General features: G+C 42.6%; 1 protein-coding gene across 5 annotated transcripts in view; it reads left to right on the top strand.

Moving 5' to 3' along the window:
* The window catches only part of usp6nl (USP6 N-terminal like), an 80,761-nt gene that overhangs the window by 50,777 nt on the left and 4,349 nt on the right, over positions 1–25,635 (top strand). For all 5 annotated transcript variants that reach the window (XM_038285863.1, XM_038285865.1, XM_038285866.1 and 2 more), the window contains 12 exons: positions 4,503–4,576; positions 13,346–13,425; positions 15,018–15,057; positions 15,277–15,357; positions 16,942–17,049; positions 18,450–18,559; positions 18,702–18,750; positions 19,374–19,494; positions 21,558–21,652; positions 21,726–21,791; positions 24,168–24,267; positions 24,346–24,498. In XM_038285863.1, coding sequence (XP_038141791.1) covers positions 4,503–4,576; positions 13,346–13,425; positions 15,018–15,057; positions 15,277–15,357; positions 16,942–17,049; positions 18,450–18,559; positions 18,702–18,750; positions 19,374–19,494; positions 21,558–21,652; positions 21,726–21,791; positions 24,168–24,267; positions 24,346–24,498 — 1,077 coding nt within the window. The remainder of the gene's footprint in view (positions 1–4,502; positions 4,577–13,345; positions 13,426–15,017; positions 15,058–15,276; positions 15,358–16,941; positions 17,050–18,449; positions 18,560–18,701; positions 18,751–19,373; positions 19,495–21,557; positions 21,653–21,725; positions 21,792–24,167; positions 24,268–24,345; positions 24,499–25,635) is intronic.

The raw sequence follows: 25,635 nt of genomic DNA, 5'->3' as shown, positions 1-25,635 counted from the left end.
AGGAGGAACCTCAGAATGGAGCCTTGAGAAACCCCGCATGTGATCTTAAGGGTTAAGGGTTCAGGTAGGATTTAAGCCGGTCCATTGCAGTACCAGACAGGCCAACCAAGTTTTCCAGACGCTCTAATAAAATCAAGTACTCAACCTCATCAAGCGTTGCACTGAGGTCCGACAATACTAGCACCGTAGTCCTTCCAGTGTCTGAATTTATACGGATGTCATTAGCTACGTTTACATGCGCAAAATTTCCCCGATCCGATCCAAACCTTGGTTGATCGGAAATTCAAAATCTCTGTTTACATGGACACTAAATGAAATGATCCGATCATGACGTGTGTATACATGTACCAAGCGTTGGATCAGATTAAATCTTTTAAGCATGCGCAGAACTTCCTGCCAAACTTGGCAGTTCTGTCTGCGTCTGGTTTTTGGGAGGCCTGACAAACGATGCGCTCGGAGCGAGCGGAAAGAAAAACGGAGAGAGGAGGAAAAAAGCACTTGGCAGTGAAATGTCAGAGAGAAAATGTAGAGAATGAGCGATTGAACCGGCGTGGTAGAGCGAGTGGGCTGTGGAGAGGAAGAAGAGGAAGAGGAGGAGGATAAATTCCTGCTTCCTGCAGCTTTAAATGAACTTGAGTGTATAAGTCGGCGTTCCTAGACTCCCCCCGCCATGTTGTTCACAGCAAGAGCGAGAGCGACCGGTGGTTTCCTGTTGTTGACAAGGCGGAAAAACGTCACGCTGACGTCGCACACATGCGCAGTGAAGATTATTTTACTCTTAAGATCCGAATGGGTGTTTACATGGACGCCAATCGGAATGGCGATCGGCAAAAACCACCTCTCTCTTTTGGAATTAAATTTAGATCCGATCGGACCGAATCGGATTAGAATCTTCAGTCTGACATGTTTACATGAAACATTTTTGATCTGATCAGGCCTTCAATCCGATTAGTTGTGTCCATGTAAACGTAGCTATTGAACACCTTAATCAGGGCAGTCTCTGTACTGTGGTTGCTATGAAAACCTGGCTGGAAAACATCAAAGAGGCTTGTTACTGTCAAGAAGGCATTTAACTGTTGAAATCAAAGTTTTTCAATAATCTCACTGATGAACGGGAGCTTTGAGATGGGCCTGTAATTCTGCAGGACCAATTTGGCCAAGTTTTTTTTTTTTAACAATAGTTTGATAATTGGTGTTTTTAAGGCCCTGGGGAAAACACTCGACATTAGGGACGTGTTTGTGATCAAACTCTAAAGCAGGCAAAACCTTCTTAATAAAACCTGTGGGTAAAACATCAAGACAGCAGAAGAGGAGTTTAACTTTAGCAGTTTCTTTTAAACTTTTGCAATTTTCTGACAGAATTGGGACATTTCAACAGAGTTTATTGTAACATGCATTGGTACTGGAGTTTGTGTTGCTGTACAGACACTTCCCTAATATCCTGTATTTTCTCAGTAAAGTCATTGCAGGCCTTTTTAGATTTAAATTAATCGGCCATAGAGATAGGAGAGTTTGCTAACCTGTTGACCATGAACATTGTTGATGTTTTTTGTTAATCTAAGCGATTGAATGTCATCTTTGATCTTAGTTTTAAATTATATGTATGAAGTTTCTCTTAAAGGTATACTATGCAACCGGTGCTGATTTTCCAGCGAGGCTCCCCCCAGAGGGCGAAAGTAAAAGTGCACTGTGGTAACTATGCTCAGCTGTTCTCCTGGTTTCTCCGTCAAGCCAGGCGCGGTTGTTTTGAGCTCTGTCCAGAGCCCTTTTCCTCTTTCTTGCCTGCTCCAACATGGGCTTTGGCTGTTTTCTCGCTGGTTCCACCATGATAACTGCGCAAATATCGCCACTGCGCTAGCAACGAGTATGCCTTTCACTGGGGGCGTGTAGCAGTTCTCGCCGTAAAGCAAGACCAGCTCTCGCGATGCATGAGACTTCTGAGCCTGTGGGTACGGGCCGAGGGCTCCTGCAATTGCAAGTACGGTATTTCCCCTACAGACCACCAGGGCGGCCGTGAATACCTTTGTTCAACCTGAAATGACTCATTTAATCATCCAAAACGTTATAGAACACATTAATTAACTGAAACACGTTGCATAGTGTGCCTTTAATTACTTTCATAGTCAACCCAGAGACCATTCTTTCGGCAGCTTTGTTCGGCTTTTTAGCACTCCCGCTTTTCTTTCCTCACTGTTAGAAAATAGAGATTTCATCTTCCCAAAGAGAATTTTCACTTTAACTGGAGCAATGGAATAAATGATGTCGGCAACTTTAGAATGGAAATGATCAACCAGCTCATCTACTGAGTTACAGGGTAAAGTAAAGGCAGAGTGTGATCCTGGCTAAAGTTATTGATTCTACTGTCAATGATAACAAGCTTTCTTATAGCCTTTCTTTTGGTCATTAGATCAGTTGGAAAAATGTTTTGAAAGTCAACAGAGAAATGGTCTAATAGAGAACCATCAGTTACAGAAACATTAGAAATATTTAGACCTTTGCTGGTGAGCAGGTCTTAAATATATATTCGATTGTCTGTTGGCTGTATAACATGTTGAGTCAAAGCAAAAACTTTTAACTGTATCACACAGTTCTTTTGCACCTTTGTCTTTAGGATTGTCAACATGTAGACATGTCCAATACATATCAGAGATAAAAGTTCATTGAAATCATTAAAAAAGTTTGCTTTGAACATTGGGGGCCTGTAAACATTCACAAACACGGCTCGAACAGGGCCCCACGATCACTTTTTCATAACTTACTCTTCCATAAAATAGGCATCTCATTATCTTCATTAAGCAATGTCTGTTAAAAACATAAAATCAAGATTTTGCTGAGTAATTAAGTCTGTAATTCCACTTGACTTTGTGATGTAAAGCTGTGTGTCGTCTGCATAGTTTATGTAACTGATCTTGGGAGGATGTAGATGGTTAATAGGAGGAACCTCAGAATGGAGCCTTGAGGAACCCCTAATACTTGGAAACAAAGACTTGAACAAACACACATTCAAAATATCTGGATTAGTGTTGAGTTCCAATCTTTTATACCCAACAAAGCCTTTTTTGGCATTTTTTGGCATAGAAAACATGCAAATTGAAACGAAAGAACAGGTCCACCCCTTAGTAATGGGGAGTTGTTGTTGGCCTGCAATACCCGATACTGGCAACTCTGAAAAAGGAGTCGTTAGGGTCTTTGTTGACCTGGCTGATCAGGAAAGATGTTTCAGTCCCCTGCATAGTGATGATTGAGATGATGGCAGGAAAGAATCAACTCTATCGCTGCATTTTAGGTTTTTTGAGACCTGGAACCCGAGTCCACCCCCTCTGTTTAAGGTTGGTTATTGCCTGGCCACGCTTAGAAAACGTTTCTATGAAGAGACTGTTGCATCCAGTGTATGCAGTCGCCTCTGATTGCACTGCATACACCACTCCGCTCATCTTAGGTCTGGGGTTTTTTTCTGGTTGGATTTTTGGAATGACGTCATGATATTTCTATCATATCTTATGTCAATTAATCAATGGTTGATATTGCCTCTAGCTGGTTGTATAGTTTTCAAGTTGGATGGTTTTACTGGTGTTTATCCTTTTAGCTCTGTTCTTTCTTTCACCTTTAAAACTGAGATTTTTACGTCCATCTTTATTTTTGAAGCTCCAGTTTTTGTTGAAGGGAATCAGTTCTGATAAAGTTACCCAAGAAACCCAAAGCATGTCATAAGAAATTGATTTTAAGGTTGCTGTCTTTCTTTGCATGTGGAGACAGAGGCATTGGTCTGGGGGATTTATGGCTTCAGGTAGTGTTCAGTTGCAATGAGGAGGTGAGGAGGAGGTTTTAGGGGCGATGTTGTTGGATCTGGTTTCCAGGTCAGAGGAGCTCTGAGGTGTTGGTTTGTTAATCGCAGACGTCTCTGAGGTCAGGCTGGCTCTGCTCTGGCAGCTCAGAGAACTGGTGTTTGTTTCCGGCTGGAGTGACACAAAGCGAGCTTGTGGTGACAGGACAGCCATCTGACGTGTCAAGGCAGCTAGTTAGGAACATGAGGAGGAAAGCCGAAACTAGAAGACTTTGTGCTTTTTAACCTTTTTAAATCCAGCATTGTTGCAGTTTGACTTTCTTTCAACATTAGACGGTCCTGATCTCTTCTGTCCTTCTGGTCGTCAGTTTAAGGTTTTCTCATCTTTGGTGGAGAGTGAAATGGTTTGTAGTTTGGACCGATCTGTTCTGTTTAGTGTAACCGGTCGTGATCTGTCCATCTGCTGCTTCTTTACACACAGAAACACCATCAGTTGAAGCTGGTGAATATTCTAAGTCATTCCACAAAAAAAGTTTAAAAAACAGAAAAATTTGAGCAAACATAAGGACAGAAGCAGCCCAGAGAGCCACAGAACCCAACATGTGGAACCAGTCTGATTAAAAACCAGTGAATATTTTCCTGAAGGATCGTGAATCTAAAGCCATTTGGGCATTATTTTTTCTTCATTTTCTAATCCTTTTCCTCTTTTTATCTCCAGCTTCTGATACGGAGCAGGATGCAGCGGTGAGACTGGACCAGGAGCGGGCGGATATCGTCGCCAAATATGACAAGGTAGAAGCTAACCCAACCCTCCTTTTTCCTTCAGCTCGCACTGGAGTCCTTGTCAGTTTCTACAGGTGCTTCCCTCTCTAAGGCTCTGCAGCCTGTAAATCTCAGCCTCGGCGCCTATAATTCAATTAAATTTCAATTCAGTTTATTTCTATAGCTCCAATTCACAACACACGTCATCTCAAGGCACTTTACAGTTCACCAGATCATCCAGTCAGATTGATTAAAAGTTTTCTATCTAAGGAAAACCAGTTGATCGCATCAACTCATTGACTCATCAGATTCTGCAGTGGGAGAATAGAGATAGAGTGAAGCAGAATGATGAAAAAGGGGTCCCTATGTCCTCCAGCAGTCTAAGCCTATAGCAGCATGACTATAGAGAACTGAACTGCAGCGGTTGGAACAGCCACTTCCCTACGACTTTAATTACTGCATGTTTCCTTTGAAAATGATGAAAAATACTTGTCAACAAGGCAGACATTATATAACTATTACCTCACAGCTTAATAGTTACTGTTCAACATGTAGCATTTATTGCCATTAAAACCATGAGGCGACTTTTTCTCTCTCTTCAGGAGCTCCTGATGTCTTCTCTTTAACCCAGTGGATAAAATATCATCCAGCAGGCTGCTATCAAGTTGCCTCATTAGGAGTCTAGAGGCTGTGGAGATGATGGAGGCGTTTGTTCAAGTGTTTTACTGTGAGCCACCATCAGGGTTTTAGTGCTTTTTCTCACTTTAACACAGTTGTGCTTCATTTATGTTAAAGCGTTAACTCCGACAAAAAAAAAAAAAGAAAGCCCGGGTTCAATGAACAGCTGGTTTTATTAAATAATTACAAGGACTGAGCAAGAGACTAAAACAGAACTAATACTGTGAGGTAATTAATCTTCCCTTGGTGGTCTGTGGTGAATAAAAGCTCTGAAGAGGGATTTATTTATTTAAAACGGGGAGTTTCTGCTGAGGTAGCGGATGAAATGCTGGCAGGGAGAACAGAAAGGAGATGAATTTTTAGATATTTTACCTCAACATCTGGTTGTCAGACAGAGCTGTGGAGCCAAACCTGCCATCCTTTACTGACTTTATGCTCCGGTGGACTGCAGGTCATAGTTCTGGTATCAACAGAACGGCACCACATTCTGAGAGAAGTGAGCAGAGGAAAGGTCTCTGCCTCTGAACCTCTCAGGTCTGTCAGAAGCTGACCTCTTTTTGACACCAAGACTCCCAGAATTCTGATCCTACTAGAACTCTCACTGGCCTTCAATTTGACGGCAGACATTTTTCCCAATGGAACGTACGAGTAGTGATGATGTCACCAACTGAGATGGTTCTAGTGTGCGATATAAACCCATTGTGGATATAGATGTAATATGTTTTTCAAACGCTATTATTATTTATGGCCTAAATTTGTATTAAAAATGAATCAGTAAAATAAGACTGTTATACTACACAGGTTCAAAGTTTGAAATTGATTGATTACCACCTTTTCACATTTATGACAAACATCATATGAGCGTTTCTCTGTGTGGGGCTGAAGCACCTGGCCCTGCTCTGATTAAGTTTTCAGGGGGACTTTCTCACTTAAAAACATTTAATCTACCTTTTACCCACTGATCACAGCACATATAGCTGCCATTGTTACAGGCAAAGAAAGGATAGGGTAGCTCCGCCCAACGCGCATCAGACCCACTTTCTACCGCGCAGCTAGAGCTGCTAAGATGCTTCAGACGCGCATCAGAACTAAACTTGGACAAGCATCAAAACTGAAGCAGCACACTCGTTTTTGCTTCTGCTGCTGCTTTAGGTGTCAACGTAGCAGAAGTATCGGAAAGGTCGGTTGTTAAAGGGGATTGTTGGCCTGGCTGAATAGACGAGGTCCTCCTCTCTCCTGTGCAGGGGCTAGGGCTGCTATGATAACAGAACTTGATATGATAACAAAATGATAACAAAACTTATAATAGCTGCGTTGTAAGTTTTTGAAAGCTGGACCCTAAGGCCCCGTCCACACGAAGTCAAACCCTGGCCTAAACGCACAGATTTTTCACCAAACCAGCCTCTCATCCATACGAAGCCGGCGTTTCGGGGTCTGTAAGCGATCTTTTTTTTATTAAGCCTTCAGAGTGGGAAGATTTTGAAACGCCGTTTTCGCGTTTCCATCTTTAAGGTCTGACCGCATTTTTTTTTTTTACAAGCATGCGTCATAGCGTCGTCTCTAAACACGCATGCGCGACACAATATCACAACAACAATGGCGCCGTACTGTGTTGAATGGTTGCTGCTAATGCTACTCACCCTGCTGTCGGGCTTACAACAGAATCTTCTTCTTCTGGAATATCTCCAGGAAGAACAGAGCAATATAGACGACATAGTTCATCACCTGAATTTGACTGAACCACGAAAATGGACCCGCAGGGCCATTTTCCGGTTTTCCGGTTTGGTTGTTGTATAAATATTACTGCGCATGCCCAACATTTCGTTGCCTGTTTTCGCCTATTTTTGCTTTGGCACCACAGCGCCACTTACAGGCCTGGCATACATTTTGCAGCGTTTTCGTTCGTTTTGACTTCGTGTGGACGGGGCCTAAGTCTACCCCCTCTGTTCAAGGTTGTTTTTTCTTTCTTAAAGGAGAAGTTCGGTTTTTTACACTTTAAGCCCATTTTCTGTAGTGTCCAGGATGAAATCGAATGATCGACACCAAAAGTTTGACAATTGGTCCTGTCTCTGCTTTTTGGCTCATGCAGAATCCCCCCCTGGCTGCTTTAGAATGGCTTCCATTGTGCATGTCCGATAATGTCCTTAAAACAACCTTAAACGTTCTTTTTTTTAAATATGCTACTCACCGGGTCGTCAGCGCTGTTCAATGACGTTCCAAAAAAAGTTTCGTAAAGAAAATACGTTCCTGTAGTGTTTTATTTAGCATTTTGTAAATCCCATTGAGTTCTGTTGGAATAGTCAATATTCCCCTGCCACCGGAAACGGAAATGGGGCCTGTTTACACAGTTGTAGTCTTTTCGCTTCACTCTGTGTACTCCGACGTCGAGGTGCTAACGTCTCTGTTAAACACTTTAAAAAACTCTGAAAATGGAATACGAAAGGTGGATTCTTGATTCTCGACGTCGGAGTACACAGAGTGAAGCGAAAAGACTACAACTGTGTAAACAGGCTCCATTTCCGTTTCCGGTGGCAGCGGAATATTGACTATTCCTACAGAACTCAATGGGATTTACAAAATGCTAAATAAAACACTACAGGAACGTTTTTTCTTTACGAAACTTTTTTTGGAACGTCATTGAACAGCGCTGACGACCCGGTGAGTAGCATATTTTAAAAAAAGAATGTTTAAGGTTGTTTTAAGGACATTATCGGACATGCACAATGGCAGCCATTATGAAGCAGCCAGGGGTGGATTCTAAATGAGCCAAAAAGCAGAGACAGGACCAATTGTCAAACTTTTGGTGTCGATCATTCGATTTCATCCTGGACACTACAGAAAATGGGCTTAAAGTGTAAAAAACCGAACTTCTCCTTTAATGTAGATCGCGGGGGACGGGCAAACATCAGAATCTGAGCCGCTTCCTTCCGACCAGTCGTCCACATCGGTCCCTCTCCACCCGAATCTCATCTTCAATATTTTGAAGCATTTCTAAAGCCTGTTTCGCTGTTAGCTTTCTTCTGAAAACAATTTTTTCCATATTAGCCAAAGAGTTCTTGGTAGAATGTTGCTAGGCAACGGTACAAACGTCAATCGACCGCGGGAAGAATTGACAATTCAACTAATAGAGCCGACAAAATGACGGCTGTGGAAGATCAATGTAAAATCAACATATTTGTGTTTTACTTTTTTATTTTATTTAAAAAAAACTACATGAAAATAAAGGAAATATATAAATGGTAAAAGTCAGTTGACATGAGCAACATATGGTTAATGTAAATTAAGTTCTTTCCCTTTAAAATCTCAGAACAGTCAAAATGACGGCCTTTGTAGTTCTAGTGTTAAAGGTTAAAGGTCACATTGAAATAGGATTACTTTTTTTATTTCTGCCCCATTTCCCCTGCTCCTGCTTTCAAACAGGTAAAAAAAACAAAAAAAAACAACAATAATAATGGATCTGGGCTAATAGGAATGTTTTTCAGCTGATTTTAAAGCTCTGAGCTACTGCTGATTCCGATTCTCTTTCAGGGCTGTAATTACCGACATTAAATCTATTTTTTTCCCCCTCTTCTTGCTGTGATGAATCATTAACCATTTCTAGTAAGAGTAAATATGACATCATAGATACAGAGATGGAGGTCGACCTTTGATGATTATTTCTGGTGGCGTTTTGATGCATTTGTAACCCAGTGTTAAAACCACAAGTAAAAAAAAAAAGTATAGATCTTGGTTTAATATCTTCTTCTGTAATACTTGTTCGACTTAAAATGTATGGATTTAATGTCTTAGTTAAAAATAAGTTGGTAAATATGTTCATAAATATAGATAAAAAGTGCTAAAAATCTTTAAAAACTTTGAAATATGCCTTTAGAGATTGCTTTCAGTGACAGATTAAACAACCAATGGCTGGCACAGGCAGATTTCACATCAGCCAATAAGATTGATTGTTCCGCCCCTTTAACTGCTGACAGTTGTTTCCACTAATAGCCTGGAAAATTTTGGAAAATTGATTTATAAAGCAGCAGGAAATCACTTCCTATAAGTTTTATTTTTATATTTAACATCCAGACCCTTTGGGATCCACATGCTGGATCCCTGAAGCAGCCGTGGACAAAACGCACCTGATGGAGGAAGCTCCGCCTCTTCTCAGGTGGTGGTGGCTCAGATTAAGTGTTTGATCAACTTGTTAACTAAGGAAATACTTGGAGCTTCATTCTTAGCTTAATTTTTTAAAGCTGGACTTGCTTTTCCTGTTGTGGCTCAGGGCTGCTGAACTGACTCAGCCCTGTGCCAGTTTGACACATAATTGGTGAAATATGACCTCGTTTTAGTGCATTTGTGAGGTATGCCAAATATGGAGGTCATAGTATTGTTGTCATGTGTCTATCATTATAACTCTAAATGTATGTCATCGAACAAGGCAAAGCAAGTAAATTAAATTCAATTTAGTCTATCTATATAGCACCAATTCACAACTCATGTAATGTCAGGGCACTTTAAAGATCAATCAATCAAGTTTATTTGTATAGCCCTTTACAATAGCCAAATGGTACCCAAAGTGCTTTATAACAAATAGTGTTGCGCCGATGCCATTTTTTGGCCCCGATACCGATCCCAGATACCTGGCTGTGCAGTATCGGCCGATACCGATACCATAATAATGTAAAATAATTGCCATCATGGCTTTGTCAAGCTGCTGCCTACCTTTTTGAAGCAGGAAAAAATCTAATACAAAGTGAATCCAGTAGAACTTTTTATTTCCTACCTGGAATGGGTGACAATAGTTGAATAAACTTTTGACTCTCAAAATGGTATCGGCGCCCTATTTGTTGGTACTCGCCGATACCGATAAAACCATTTTAGGGCAGTATCGGGGCCCCGTCCGATACTGGTATCGGTATCGGTGCAACACTAATAACAAAGCTATAAAACAATACATAACACATAAAAAACATACAGATACAATTAAAAGTGCTGTAGTGGTGCTGTGCTGCAGGACATTAAAAGCCTTCCAGAGGTGCATAGAAAGGAGCACACAGAAAGAGGACATCTAAGAGACAGTATTATAGTCGGAATTAAATGCTAATTTAAAAAAGTGGGTGTTAAGCTTTTTTTTAAAAGGCTGAGGTCAGTAGTGGACCGGATGTCAGGGGTTAGTTTGTTCCACAGTCTGGGAGCAGCGACGGCAAAAGAACGATCGCCCCACTGTTTGAGTCTTGACCTAGGGACCTCTAGCAGAAGCTGACCCGAGGAGCGCAAAGCTCTGCCACAATTGCGGAAAGTTAAAATCTCAGACAAGTAAGAGGGGGCCAAGCCATGAATGTCGTTAATAACAAACAGCAGAAGTTTAAAATCAATTCTAAAACGGACTGGAAGCCAGTGGAGTGACGACAGCAAAGGAGTAATGTGTTCACGTCTGGACGTGTTTGTTACAAATCGGGCAGCAGCGTTCTGCACAAGTTGAAGACGAGAAATTGATGACTGACTGAGGCCAACGTAAAGGGCACTGCAGTAGTCCAGTCTTGAACTAATGAAAGCCTGGATTGCCTTCTCAAGATCCTGCCGACTGAGAAAGGACTTGACTTTGGCCAAAAGACGGAGCTGGAAAAAGCTTGAGCTGACAACGGAGCGAATCTGTTTGTCAAATTTGAGCCCATTATCAGATGTTACCCTGAGATTTTTGACATGGGATTTAAAAAGGGGGGCCAGATTGGTAGAGTTTGTGGTGAGAACATTTGAAATAGATGGAGAACCAAACAAAATGCGTTCAGTTTTGCTGTCGTTTAAGAGCAAAAACTTCTGTGACAGCCACTGCTTTATATCTGTGATGCAGTCCAGTAGCTTAATAAGTGCAGTGTTTTCGTTTGGTTTCAAGGGCAAATATATCTGCAAGTCGTCGGCATATAAGTGAAAAGACAGGTTGTGTGTTTCTAGAATTGATCCCAGAGGTAGCATATATAAAGAAAACAGAATAGGGCCGAGAATAGATCCCTGTGGCACCCCACAGGGCAGCGATGCCTTTGAGGAGCAGTGGTCACCAATCGCAAAAGAGAAGCTCCTGTTTGCAAGGTATGACCTAAACCACTGGAGAGCGGTGCCACGGAAACAATTCTATTACCGTATTTTCACGACCATAAGGCGCACCGGACTAAAAGGCGCAGTCTCAGTTATGTGTCCCATTTCTGTATTTAACACACACATAAGGCGCACCGGACTATAGGGCGCGTTTTTTATATACAGGTACAAGTCCTCTACTACCTTTAAATAGCTCTACTGCGTATTTAAAAATACAGCGGGGGCAAAACTGAGTATGACTGTGCTTTATTCATGTATTTATTACAAAGTATTAATCAAACCTGGCAGCTGGCCGTGAGACAGACACATCGCAGATGACAGAGCGCTGTGATCACTCCTAAATTAACTTAAAATCCTGAAACCTGCTGACGGAATATGTTCGCTTTTATTACCGGTATCCTGGTGCCTGCAGCTAAAATTATTTAGATGAAAAACACCTGCCAGCAGCCGCGGTGAACCCCAGGCTGCCCAGCCTAGAGGCTGCTGATGAAGGGATTTCTACTGTGGGTGCACCGCTGGTATGTGGGGGTCTGAGCGCCTCCGACAGAAATAGATAACCTGGATGAACTGACTGCAATTATGAAGTTTTCAGGTGGACTTTCTCACTTAAAAACATATTAAAACTACTTTATTCCCACTGATCACAGCAAATATAGCTGCAAGATTTAGATTATTTAGATGAAAAAACACCTGCCAGCCACCGCGGTGAAGCGGAGGAGACGCGCTCAGAGGCTGCTGTTGAATTAAGTTTTCAGGGAGAAAAATAGAGCGGGAGCAAACCTGAGTATGATTGTGCTTTATTCATATTTATTACAAAGTATTAATCAAACCCATCAAAGTCATCATCCTCTGTTATCCTCAGCATTCCTCTGAATAAAACAGCTGCGCTAAATCAGACATGCCAGTTTCCCCTTCTGCGCTGTCAGAGTCACTTTCCGTGCAGCGCAGCTCCTCAGAAATAATGCCGGCTTTTGCGAAAGCTTGAACAACAGAGCCAGCAGACACAGTCCATCTACAATCCATCCGCAAACGGTGGCGTAACTTGCCCAGCGTTGCCTTCCATTTATCCTGAAACTGTGGTCTCAGTCTGCCATCCATCGCTCCCACGCCGCTCGCAGCCTTACTGTGAACGGCCGCTTCAAACCGATGTCGAGCGGTGGAAGTTCCTTTGTCAGACCCCCGGGATAACGGCGAGCACAGCGTTCACCCAGCCTTTTCATTTGCGTTAATATCATATGTCATCAGAGCGCTGTCTGTCTCGCTGCCAGCTCCCAGATCAGCTTCTCTGATTGGTTGATGCGGCGCTTCCAGCAGCAAAACTTCAATTTTTCCATCTGAGCAGCAGCAGCGCGTTGGCGGTGCATCAGATGCTTAAACGCTCCCGACATGCTGCACCAAAACGCGCTGCGGGACCTTTTGCTGCGCCTATACGCGCGTCAACCGTTGACTTTGCATGTAAACTCGCTGCTTCTGCTGCACCTGCTGGGTCCAGTTCACACCGATGTCGAGCGGTTGAACAGCGAGCACAGGGTTAATTTGTTTCCCCATGTTTTTCACATCAGCTGTGAGATGGGCACGCATGGAGTCAGAGATTAATGGTGATGAGTGGGAAAAAAACCCACCTGGTCTCCTTACATTCAGCCACTCTTTCATCATCTCCTCAATGAGGTGGTCTCAAAAGTCGCAGTTACAACACACATAGGGCGCACCGCACATTTTGAGGGAAAAAAAAGACGTTTAAGTGCGCCTTATAGTCGTGAAAATACGGTAAGTAAAATGTTTATTTATACTCCATATTTCATATATAAAACATTTCACATGGATTTACATGGAAAAGAAAAAGTAGTATAATGAAGTAGCATCATAATAGTATATAACTTACAAATCGAAATCATATTTAAGGTAAGATTAATAAAATATAGCAAAACTGAAGAGACTAGGATGTTCAATGGGAACCATAATCTACTAGATATTTACTTAAAAAAAAAAAAAAAATAGGCAAACATGTGTTGTTGATGTTTCTCTGTTTTTTTTTGTTTTTTTTAGGGAAAAGAGGCCGTCGTGGAGCCCTGGGAGGACACCAACTTCCACCTTTACAAAGTCATCGACCGCTTTGGATTTGTCCAGTAAGATCCCACTACATTCGGTCCACAGCAGCCTAAGTGTCTGTGGCTTCAGCCCTTCATAAACAGCTCAGTGTTAAAAGTATTTATAGACCAGGACGTGCAGGAGGGAGGCCTTCTGGTTAGCCATAATCATAGAGCATCAGTGTCAGGACCGAGAGCTGCCATCCACACAGCGCTGCAGGCGGGCGGGGGGTCGGACACAGACATGAGGGGGCGGAGCTTCTGGTTCCAGACAGGACCAGATGTGTCCTCAGGTCCACAAAGCTGTTACAGACAGCTGGGGTCTGTGTTTACTGACAGAGAAGCTGCAGAGAAATATGGAACCAGGTCTTTAATTCACTTTATTCTAGTAGCACTGGAATCATTTTAAACTTGTCATCTTTAAGTCGAAGTTCGATATATATAAATGTACTCTTTATCAAAATTTAGAAAATTTCTATTTAAAAAAAATCCTGTCTTAAAATCAGTTGGTTTTTTTTCGTTATCTTTTGCAGGATAGTTAGTTATACGTCAGCTTGAACACCTAAATTCGGCCAATCAATTTTTTTCGGTCATAGCATCTTGATTCATATGTTGCAGCTAATATACGGTTGAAATAAGAAATCAGAATAATTTCCTTTCCCACTGAGTTCCGTCCCAGTGTTCACGGGGATGGACGTCTGTGTCTTCAGCAGGCGTAGAGCTAACAGAACTGGCAGCGTTGCGAGGCAAGGGCTCAAACATGTACGGCTGTAAGCCTTCTACACCAAACCAAGCTTCTGCCGCCCTGGCGTCCTCTTCCACAACATCTTCGTCCCCGCTTTCCTCCTCTAAATAAAAAATGGATGACGGAGGAGACTCATCCACGACCTCTGACACTAAACTCTCCTCCTCTTGCATGTTTCCTCTGTCCATAGCGTTCCTTGACAGTGTCGTTTCTAAGTCACTATTTAGTGCTACTTGGTCCCAATGGAATTTCCCATTGGGAACCTACTAGCACTAAGTTGCTAACTGGTTAGCAAGATGCTTCCGACAAACCGGCTACAACCAAACTTGCTGGCGAACCTTCCACTACAACAATCCCGCCCCCTTGATATTCGACCAATCACATTCACTTTATTCACTCATGTAAACTCGTTCACCACTTGGGAGAAATCGGAAATACAACGTTTGGAACAGCTGCTTCCCTACGACTTTAAATCCTAATTTTAAAACAATAAGTACATTAAAAACAGTAAATAATAAGTTGATATTAATAATTTTAATTCAGATAAGCTGAGTGATAACTGAGAGGAAAAGGATGACACTACGAGACAATTAAAATAAATACGCAACGATTGAAACGTTCCTGTTCCTTTTAGGCTGCTCCAAAATTCTTGATTATTTTAATGATAAACCGCGAGGGACGAGACATTTTTAGTAGATGCGTTTTTTAAACATAGTTTTATTGTGTCGGTCAGTTAGAAACACCTCCTGTATCGATCACATGACTCTATGAGCTGGATTCACCAACGCATCACTAGTGCCGGACCCTTCACTAGTAACAGCTTTTTTCAAGAAGGAAAACTCCAAGCATCAAACTGCAGGTTAAATTCTGTTTTTCTCTCCCACAGTGAGAGTGAACTTCCGTCCTACGACTCGCTGGAGGCCAAGGTTGGTGCCGCTTCCTCTGCTCCATCCTTTCTGTTTGTTCTCCACCTTTATCACCTGTTTGGTGATAATGTTTTGAAACCTGAAGCTCCCAGCAGCTGTGGGAGAAATAAAATGATGAAACATGTTTCAGTTTGTGAACTGCGTGAACTCTGCGGTGATTCTCATCATTTCTCTTTCTCCGCCGCGTCCCATGAAGCTGTTTGTTTCTAACGTTCACAGCAAAAACACCTGGAGGTGGAGAGGACCGGCAAGTGGCTGAAGATGATAAAGAGCTGGGACAAATACAAGAACAGCGACAAGGTGACTCTTCTACTAATGCATAGATCTACGTTTCTAGACTTGTGCAAACATTTACGGCTCTTAACTTAAAGAATTTGGAGGGACTGTTGGGCCAGTTCTCTGCTAACAGAACCAAAACTAGATGGGAGAACAGAACCAGAGGGTTGGAAGCACTGATCTCTATTCATTCACTGGATTACTGATAGTCCGATGGTAGTATAGGGTTGAAGTGAAGCCACCGGCCGCCATATTGGTACTCCCTAGCAATGTAAACACTACGGGTTTGATATCCAGTTTAGCTGCTAAGTGTTGTCCTTAACGGTATAAATTAACCAGCTGTTGCTGTAGCTCCCGGCTAATGTATAGTGTACGGAACAGCATGAACAGCAGCTTGATGATCAGGGTCTTACTCATGTTTGCGTTGCCGATGGATGATAAATAAGCATTCCTGGAGCACAGCGTGCAGAAGCAAGCGCCTGGTTCACCTAACTTCCTGCTCCAGCTGCTAAATGGCTCGCCATCTCGCCCTGTCTCCTCCAGCCATGCCCAGCGCCATTGATTTTTCAGACATTTATCTATGATCGTGACATCATGAAGTGCATTGAGCCCACTTCATGCTATTCCGTTCTCTCTATCCGCCGTCTCTCCAAACACAAAGTTGAATTTATTTGTTTTTTTACCTTTTTGCACGTCTCTTCATTGAACATGTAGAACTTCAGCACTGAACCACAATCTATCTGGCGACTTGAGCAAGAAACTAGAGCAGGAGGAACAAGCTTTCCTAAGACCCGCCCCTTCTTCTTCTGATTGGCTAATGCTGTTAGTTTCAGAGCGCTCCTTTGTTACCATTGGCTGACAAACGCAAAGGGGATTTTAATTCCTTCTTTTTTTTATTTATTTACCGTCAATTTATTTTTGAGTGATTTTTTTTTTACCAACGGGCAATCGCTACGAGCCGTAAACCTGGGCCAGAATACTTTAATCCCTGTGCAATGCATCAGGCAAAAGTAAAAGAAAAAAAAATTGTCAATTCACCTTTCTGATTCCTGATCCTCCACGGACGGGTTGGTCGTTGGATCGCCAACTTGAAGAGGGAGGATTTGCCATGGAACTTCTGGCCAGAGAAAAAACACGTCATATGTAGCCAACATTTGGAAGAAGAATGTTTTCAAGATGACTTGGATAATAGTGCGTTGTGACAAACACCAGATACAGCACTGGGACTTGATCAACAGCCGATACCGCACCGTGACGTCACAAACCAGTAGGTGGCAGTAAGGTTGCCATGGTTTTTCTTTAACGCGCCTCTTTCAGTTAGTAATTCACGTCCCATTTAGGTACGTTGGTTTCCTACACCTTTACTAAAACGTATTGGACTGCTTTTAATTTGAACTCCACTGTGAACAGCCTCTTAGGACTATTGCTGCAGCAACTGATGATTCAGACGCTTCGTTTGGTCGAACATGAGGTGTTTAATATCCTCCGGATCTGGAGGAAGGGATCCAAACCAGACCTGTTGATCGTCTGAGCAGAACCGGTTCAGAAACATTGGGTTCCTCTTGTAGGGCCTCGGTCCATCCTAACAGCAGATGTTTCTCCTTCCAGCTGTTCCGGAGGATCTATAAGGGCGTTCCTCTGCAGCTCCGAGGGGAGGTATGGGGTTTGCTGCTCGACATTCCCAAAATCAAAGAGGAGAAGAAAGACTTCTATGAGGTAGGAATGATCTGGTGGCCTCCATAAATCTGTTGGAAGATGGTTGAAAACTATCCGTGTGAGGGACAAAGAAGATGGATGGAGATAAATTGGGAAGAAGACCTGACACTGGGCCAGAGGTTCACCTCCCTGAACATCTAACAGCTTCATATCAGATCAGCCTCATATTTGGCCTAGTGAAAGTCCAGACCTGGATTTAACTGAAAATCTGTGGTAGAACCTGAAATTGGATGTTTGAAGGTTCTGCAGACTTCAATTCAATTCAGTTTATTTCTATAGCTCAAATTCACAACACATGTCATCTCAAGGCACTTTACAGTTCACCAGATCATCCAGTCAAACTGATGGAAAGTTTTCTATCTAAGGAAAACCAGTTGATTGCATTGACTTATTGACTTGAATGCAATCCCTCACACTAAGCATGCTTGTAGCAACAGTGGAGACGAAAAACTCCCTTTTAACAGGAAGAAACCCCCAATAGAAGGAGGCAGACAGAAGCAGAGATACAAAAAGCAGCTGCTGCCATCAACAAAGGCATGATGGAAGCAGCACAGCTGATATTTCTCTCCAGGATGGAGTCACAGCCAAACAGGAACAGAGTTGATGAAGATGAGAAAAAGCAGAGATAGCAGGACATTGGAGATTGAACTAACAGATTCTGCAGAGTGGGAGAATAGAGATAGAATGAAGCAGAATGAGGAAATAGGGTCCCTATGTCCTCCAGCAGTCTAAGCCTATAGCAGCATAACTATAGAAACATTTTCAGAAATTGCAACTCCAGCTACTTTTAGAAATTCTAGGAACCACTAGTAAACCTGCAGATTGAGGGCGAAGTGCTCTGTTAGGAACATAAGGAACAATCAGATCTCTGATATCAGATGGAGCTTGGCCATTTAAGGCTTTATATGTGAGAAGGAGGATTTTAAATTCTATTCTTGATTTAACAGGAAGCCAATGAAGAGAAGCCAGGATAGGAGAGATATGATCTCTCTTTTTAATTTTCATTAGAACTCTGGCTGCAGCATTTTGGATCAGCTGAAGGCTTTTAACTACAGTTTGTGGACTTCCTGATAGTAAAGAATTACAATAGTCCAGCCTTGAAGTAACAAATGCATGGACTAGTTTCTCAGCATCACCCCTGGACAGGAGATTTCTAATTTTTGCAATATTCCTCAGATGAAAAAAGGAAATTCTAGAAACCTCTTCTGACACAGACGGCTGAATCTGGACTTAAAGTTTGTTGTTAAAAAGTCAGATTCTGTTGGACTCAGAACCAGGAACCAAGGAAACAAAGCTGGTCTTTCAGGACATCTTTAGGACACCATAGAGGTTCTGTTCCCATGGTAACGGTTCTAACCAGTTCAGTTTAGATCAGGTGGTTCTTCTTCTCTCTGCTGTAGAAGCTGAAGGCCCGAGCCAGAGCTCTGTCCCCTGACGTCCGGCAGATCGACCTGGACGTGAACAGGACCTACCGGGACCACATCATGTTCATGCATCGCTACGACGTCAAGTAAGCAGCTTTATGAAGTCCTCAGCTGCAGTGACGAAGCTCCTCACTGTGGTCCTTTAGGAGCATTGGGCCCATTAACCAGAACTTAATAACGGTGCTTTCTACCCCGTCGGTTCTGACTCTGCTGTGTTTGGCTCCTCAGGCAGCAGGCACTCTTCCATGTCCTGACGGCCTACTCCATGTACAACACGGTGAGTCCTTCCTGCTAGCAAATACGTTCTGATTCCGGTGTTCTGTCAGACCAGCATACCCACAGTCAACAGGAACGCGCAAGATATCAGATTTGAAATAGACTTTAAACTACCTCAACGGACCTTTAGTCATGTACAAAAAAAACTTTAAGGTAAGTATTTAAATCGTTTTTTTGCACAAATACATGCCCATTGAGGTAGTTTAAAGTATTTTCTTCATACAAAACTAAAGGGAGAAACTTAAACGGATAAACAGGTATATTGACTTTGTGTATGCTCATCTGACAGAACACCAGAGTACCCAGAGAGAACCCACGCCTGCTCAGAGAACATGCAAGAAAAGTTTATTTTTTTGGGATGACAAAAAAATTTTGTAATTCTGCAACAGTGAGTCTTACAGGGTATTTTTCGTACGAAACTAAAGGGATAAACGGGTTTTGATGATGGGTATGCTGGTCTGACAGAACACCGTCTGGATGGGTGTGCTCTAGCTCCCAGCCATGTGACCAAAGCAACCTAATCTGATTGGCTAAAAGCAGCTGGAGTTACCAGCTGATTCTAAAGTAGAAAATGATCCTATAGATGTTTTAATATCAGAGTTGTAACAGCGCTGTTGTCTGCAGGAGGTCGGATACTGCCAGGGCATGAGTCAGATCACAGCTCTGCTGCTCATCTACATGAACGAGGAGGACGCCTTCTGGGCTCTGGTCAAACTGCTGTCTGGACACAAACACGCCATGCACGGTAAAACTCAGCTCTACCTGGACCAAAGTTTAAATGGTTTGAGGATCTTTAATTACAACAGCCTTTAACTGAGGGGAAAAAACATCTCTATATTTATAACCTACAAGGTTATAAGGAAGGACAATGTCGCCCTCTTCTGGACAGCAGCCACATTACAACAAGAAAGAAAGTCCGTCTAAGAGGACATGGCTTCAATTAAATAAAGCAGTTTCTAATTATTCCTAAAGTTCAATTAAATTCAGTTTAATTCTATAGCGCCAATTCACAACACATGTCATCTCAAGGCACTTTACAGTTCACCAGATCATCCAGTCATTGATTCAAAGTTTTCTATCTAAGGAAAACCAGTTGATTGCATCAACTTATTGGCCGTATCTCAGTTCAGTAGAACGGGAGTGCGGACTCGTGTCCTCGCCAAATATGTTCTTGAGAAGAACACAGGAAAGTGTGGACTCTGGGAGAACAGGAGCACACAGCATAAATATGGGTCAATAGGAACAGAAGCGTACTGATGACATCACCACACGCTCAGCTCGTCTGGAGCTGCATTTCACCTCCTGTTATTAATAGTCTCTAGATAATAATAAATTTTTACTTTTTCCATTTAGTGGGGGAATAATAATGAACACAAAAAAAATGAACATTTTATCAAATAAAACAAAAAACAGCGGTGCTTCACACACGGCTATGCAGAGAGAGGGCTGCTGCAGACGGGCTAACATTAGCCCTGGCTGCCGTTAGCCTTAGAGGTTTGCTGGTTTCCTCTGTCCTCTCAACTTTGGCAATTGTTTTTTAAATTACGCACTACATCAATAACTGGGCCATATAGTGATGCTTAAAGTATAATGTTCTCACCTGAAAGTCTGCTTTGATGCATGCTGGGTAAAGAGGGAGGGGACAGAACAACATCCGGGGACTTTGGCTGTTCTTGGTCTTCTGTTCTTGTGAATTGGAAAAGTACTAGGGATGAGGCTGATGACGTTTCACGAGCACATGAAAATGCACAAGTACACAGATTGAGAAATGGCTATTGACTTGAAGGCAATCCCTCACTCAAAGGGCGTAGGTTTGATCTCAACCCTAGTAGGGACACTATTGGTCTTGAGTTGAATTGCTCTGATGTCATTGGTCCCACGCATTCTGCATGCTCCTATTTTTTTTTTATGCTTGACGTGAGCATCAGAGCGTATTTTGTTTAAAGAGAAAACAGCATTTATTGCTACATTTATACAAATCGTATAAAGACTACACACACAAGATGCTGTTTATCAATGTAAAACTGGGACAAAGGGTTACATTTGAACTTACCAGTGACTAAGACGAAATGTAAATATGTGCCTTTCAAACCAAATATAGTCTAAATATGTCTGTTGTATGTGTTTTTAACCGGTGCTTTCTTTGGAACAAATAGAATTGTGCAGAGGTAAAACCCACTCTTATGTTTTATCTGATATGCTGATATTCTCTGTATTGTAAAGCAAAGCAAAATAACATATTCAAGGGACTGCAAATAGATGTATTGTATTCACATGTGCGTGGGAACATTAAGAGGAACTGAAACTTAGCATTTAAAATGTTAACGTCATTATACAAGTTGTGAGAAAAGAAGCAAAGGCTGCAACAATACTGTATTGTAAATTATAAACATGTTATTCACGTAGAATTATTGGTAGGGACAAGTAGGTCGGGCTAAAATGTTCCCTATGCAAACCTACGCCCATGCCTCACACTAAATATGCTTGTAGTGACAGTGGAGAGTAAAAACTCCCTTTTAACAGGAAGAAACCTCCAGCAGAACCAGGCTCAGTGTGAGCGGCCATCTGCTGAGGCCGACTGGGGTTCAAGGAGACAGAAGCAGAAATAGAAAAAGTATCCAGGAAACACACAGCCAGGCAGACGAGCTACAAGCCAACTCCCATATCAGAGGATGAAGAGAGCACATCCAGTTAGTCACAGTCAGAGAAACAGGACTACACTGAAAAACAGGCAGCAGGAGTAAACAAACCCTTTTCAGTGCTAACTTCGTGAGCTCTGGTAATGAACCTGCTCTGTCTGACCTGCAGGCTTCTTCATCCCTGGTTTCCCTAAGTTGATGCGTTTCCAGGAACACCACGACCGGATCCTGAAGAAGACGATGCCCAAACTGAAACAACATCTGGTGAGAGACAGCAGCAGCAAACAGGCAGATCAGACTGGTGGATGTGCTGAACAATGTTTGATCTCCGCTGCAGGACAACCAGGAGGTGTTCACCAGTCTGTACACTATGAAGTGGTTCTTCCAGTGCTTCCTGGACAGAGTGAGTACATCCAGCCCAGAAGAAGAAAAACCCTGATAATATCCTTAAGAGGGAAATACAACAGAGATGTTCACAGTTTGTGTTTCTGAAGCAGAGAACTTATAGGGTGGGGAAAAGGGTAGCATTTCACAGATCTACTAGAAATCATTTAAAACAGTTGTTGCACTGTAATGCGTCTGGTGTATTTTCCCTTTGCAGTGAGGTCAGCAGCGTCCTGCACCTTGAAGCAACGCACATCTAAAAGGTGCAGGACGCCGGACAAAACGAACCCTGCATTAAGCCCGGCTTACACTGCACGATTTTTATGCCCATTTAGGATTATTTTCCAATTAGGCTGACTTTCAGCCTCTAATAACCACCTCCTGATAAGGAATCGTGAGGTCAGGCGGAAATCAAACACGTTTGAAACTCAGTCGCCCGTCGTAAGGAGGTCGTGGGCAAATCGCTCAGCGCACAAAAAGGATCTTCTTCTTCTTCTTCCTCTGAGATGCAACACAGCAGCATGGCGGGGTTCGAGTGAAATGGAGTTCTTTCTGTAAAATTGACAGACGGTAGTAGCCATGTTTGTTCAGCCATGTCTTTGTCCAAATACGTTGTTTCCTTTTCTATTTAGGGCTTTTAGCACAAAATTGCTCAAATTGCCATGGCAACGCGTTTCCCTTTAGTGAGCTTCATATTCCTCTTCTACTCGTTTGGCTTCCGGATAGACAAGTCAGAGTAGCGCCATCTCACTGCGGAGCTGAGTCCCACCTGGTTTTTAGACGTACAGTGTGAGCAGCTAGATCGCATCACAGCGTCGGTTTGAGAACATACATCGTAAATGAGAACTTTTAAACCTTTAGGTTTCATCGTACAGGCTTTAGTATCAGGTAATCTCGCGCTAAGCTCACATCTGGCGAATCGTGAGCGTTGCGTCCTATCGGTCATATGTTGGCGTGACGCAGCGCGGATATCTCATGTTCCTACTTACAGTTTCATTAACGTACAGTTTGCACACAGCTAAGATTGAAACTCTGAAAAGTTTATGAAAAGGATATTTTAGGATTATTTGGAGTTTTTTTGTTCTTTGGGACAATATTGTCCTTTAGTAACTCAGTTCATGAGGCGTCATGAAGCGTTTTGACGCATTTACAAACTGTGGATACTGTATCAATCAATCCTGACACCTGCTGGACATTTAAAATTCCTAAAGGCAGCTTCTTAATATGATTTAAGCCATTGTTTGCTATAATGTATTCTTGATATTAGATCATTCCATAAATGTGAGCAATGCTCAGCCATGTCTTTGTCCAAATACGTCGTTGCCTTTTCTTTTTAGGGCTTTCAGCACAAAATCGCACAAATTGCCAAGTCAGCGCGTTTCACTCTAGTGAGCTTCATATTCCTCTTCTACTCATTTGGCTTCCAGATAGACGAGTTTGAGTAGCATAATCTTACTGCGGAGCTGAGTCCCACGTATTTAGATGTACAGTGTGAGCAGGTAGCTGCTTGCAACAACACAGCGTATGCCCAGCTTAAAAGTTTCTAACAGCTGTTCCAGTTTTAGCCTGAACTGTTTAGTAGAACCGGTGTTCTGACAGATTAGCATACCTATAGTCAATACATACGCGCAAGACGTCAGATTTGAGTTTATCCCTTATGTTTTGTACGAAAGATTAATTTTAAACTACCTCAACGGGCGTGTATCCCTTTGGTCATTTACACACACAAAAAAACAACATTTCAGGTCAGATCGCCATACGCTTAAAAAAAATATCAAACATGAAGTAATTTCGTACAAAACTAAAGGAGTACACTGGTATTGGGTGGAACGGTTCACAAAATCCACGGTTGGGTTCGGGTCACGGTTTTCGGTCATTAGGAAAATCTATTATGTCTTGTATTGTACAACATGTGTTGCACAATGCTTGCACACTGTTGCACTTTTATCCACAACTTTCTTTCCGCCGTCATCGTAGGTCACTCTAAATGCAAAGTGGTCCCATACAGCAGACCTATAAAGTGCTGCTGGCGCGTCTTCCAACTCCTGTTCTTTCCCACTCGCCATACCCACACAATTCTCCACAACAACTGATTTTTTTCTGCTACGCTGCTTCACTTCTTCTTCTTGTTTACTACTGGTGGTTGGCTTTGGTCGCAGTACCGCCACCTTCTGCTCTGGAGTGTAATCACTTCGCCTATGAGAAAAAGGAGCAGCGCATGAACCGAACGAAACACACGCGAACCGAACCGAGACAGTCGAACCGAACGGTTTTCATAAACCGTTCCATCCCTAGTATTGATTATGGGTATGCTGGTCTGACTGGGTATGCTCATCTGACACCGTTCTGGTGTTCTGCTGGGTGGACTGTAACCTCTGGTTCTGTCTGCGTTCAGACGCCCTTCACCCTCACCCTCAGGATCTGGGACATCTACATCTTGGAGGGGGAGCGCGTGCTGCCTGCCATGTCCTACACCATCCTCAAGCTGCATAAGAGTGAGTCAGCTGTCCCCCCCCCTCAGCAGCTGTGTGCAGACGCTAGAACTGATGTGTGTGTGTGTGTGTGGCCTGCAGAGCACCTGATGAAGCTGTCCATGGAGGAGCTGGTTGAGTTCCTTCAGGTCACGCTGGCCAAAGATTTCTTCTTCGAGGACGACTTTGTGATCGAGCAGCTTCAGGCGTCCATGACGGAGCTCCGCAGGGCCAAGCTGGAGCTGCCGCCGCCAGGTACTGCGACAGCACCACAGACGGGGTTAAACGACGCACTGGTTAGCTAGCTACTTCCTGCCGTCGTAGCGACATTTAGCGTAGCAGTAGTTTTCTCCAGTCTTTCTCTGCCTCCTCATTAATCTGCCTTCTCTTCCTCTCCTCCTGAACAATATTAGCCAACAACAACAAAAGTGTGGCTGTGAGTGGCGGCCATATTCCCTCCTACAACAGTAACCGGTGGGCTATCCTGACTGGTCTTTCTTGTCCGTGTCTCTGTCCATCAGTCTGTCTGTCCCCTGTCTGTCCAACAAACCTTTATCCTCCAACTCTGTGTTTTCTTCTTGGCTTAGCTCTGCTGTTGTGACGCTCTTATGAAAACTTGCTGTTTTTTAGTTTTTTTTTTTATGCCTAGCTGCAGCACGCAATGTTGGGAATGTCTCCCTCTGGTGGATAAATGAAGGTACTGCAAGAAGAGAACTGAGCCACATGAAAAGAGCCTAAATCTGAAACAAAAGATGTTCAAGTTTAATCTGTGACTGAAATGACTGAATGAGTTCAGACTGAATATGTGATTAATAAACACATTTGCCCAGGAAAACAAAAGCTAAACATGAAATTAAGCCTTTAGCTCTGTGGCAGTCCAGATGACACAATACTTTTATGCAGAAGGATGAGGAGCTTTAATTCATGGCCAAAATGAGGAGAACTTCATCCAAATACCTGAAGGTTTAGGGCATTTGAAGCCAACACTTATTCATTAAATGCTTTTTTTCCTCAGAGGTTCTTATGGTTCAACACAAAATAAGTGCATTTGTTCTTGGATTCAGGAGGTAAAAGAGACATGTTGCCAATCGAACAAGACAAATGACATTTAAAATAAGAAAACACTATTTGCATTTTCTTATTTTAAGTGCATTTCATCTAATTATCTTATTTTAAGAGTAAAAATACTCATTCCGTTGGCAAACTAACTGATTTACCTACTCCAATAACAGTAAATAAACTTTTATTTCTAGATGTTTTTTTCCAGTGTAGTGAAACTAAACTAAAAATAAAACATCTGCCTGTGAGCGTTTTAGAAGATAAAGACTTCCTGTTTGGGTTTTTATGAAATCTTTCCTTCAGCGCCGACCCAAAGGTCACCAAGAAGTTTAA

This window comes from Cyprinodon tularosa, unplaced genomic scaffold (assembly GCF_016077235.1).
Source record: "Cyprinodon tularosa strain WSP-4 unplaced genomic scaffold, ASM1607723v1 ctg216, whole genome shotgun sequence".
Lineage (NCBI taxonomy): Eukaryota > Metazoa > Chordata > Actinopteri > Cyprinodontiformes > Cyprinodontidae > Cyprinodon > Cyprinodon tularosa.
Note: the sequence above shows the minus strand (reverse complement) of the source record. Positions and strands in the feature narration are given on the sequence as shown.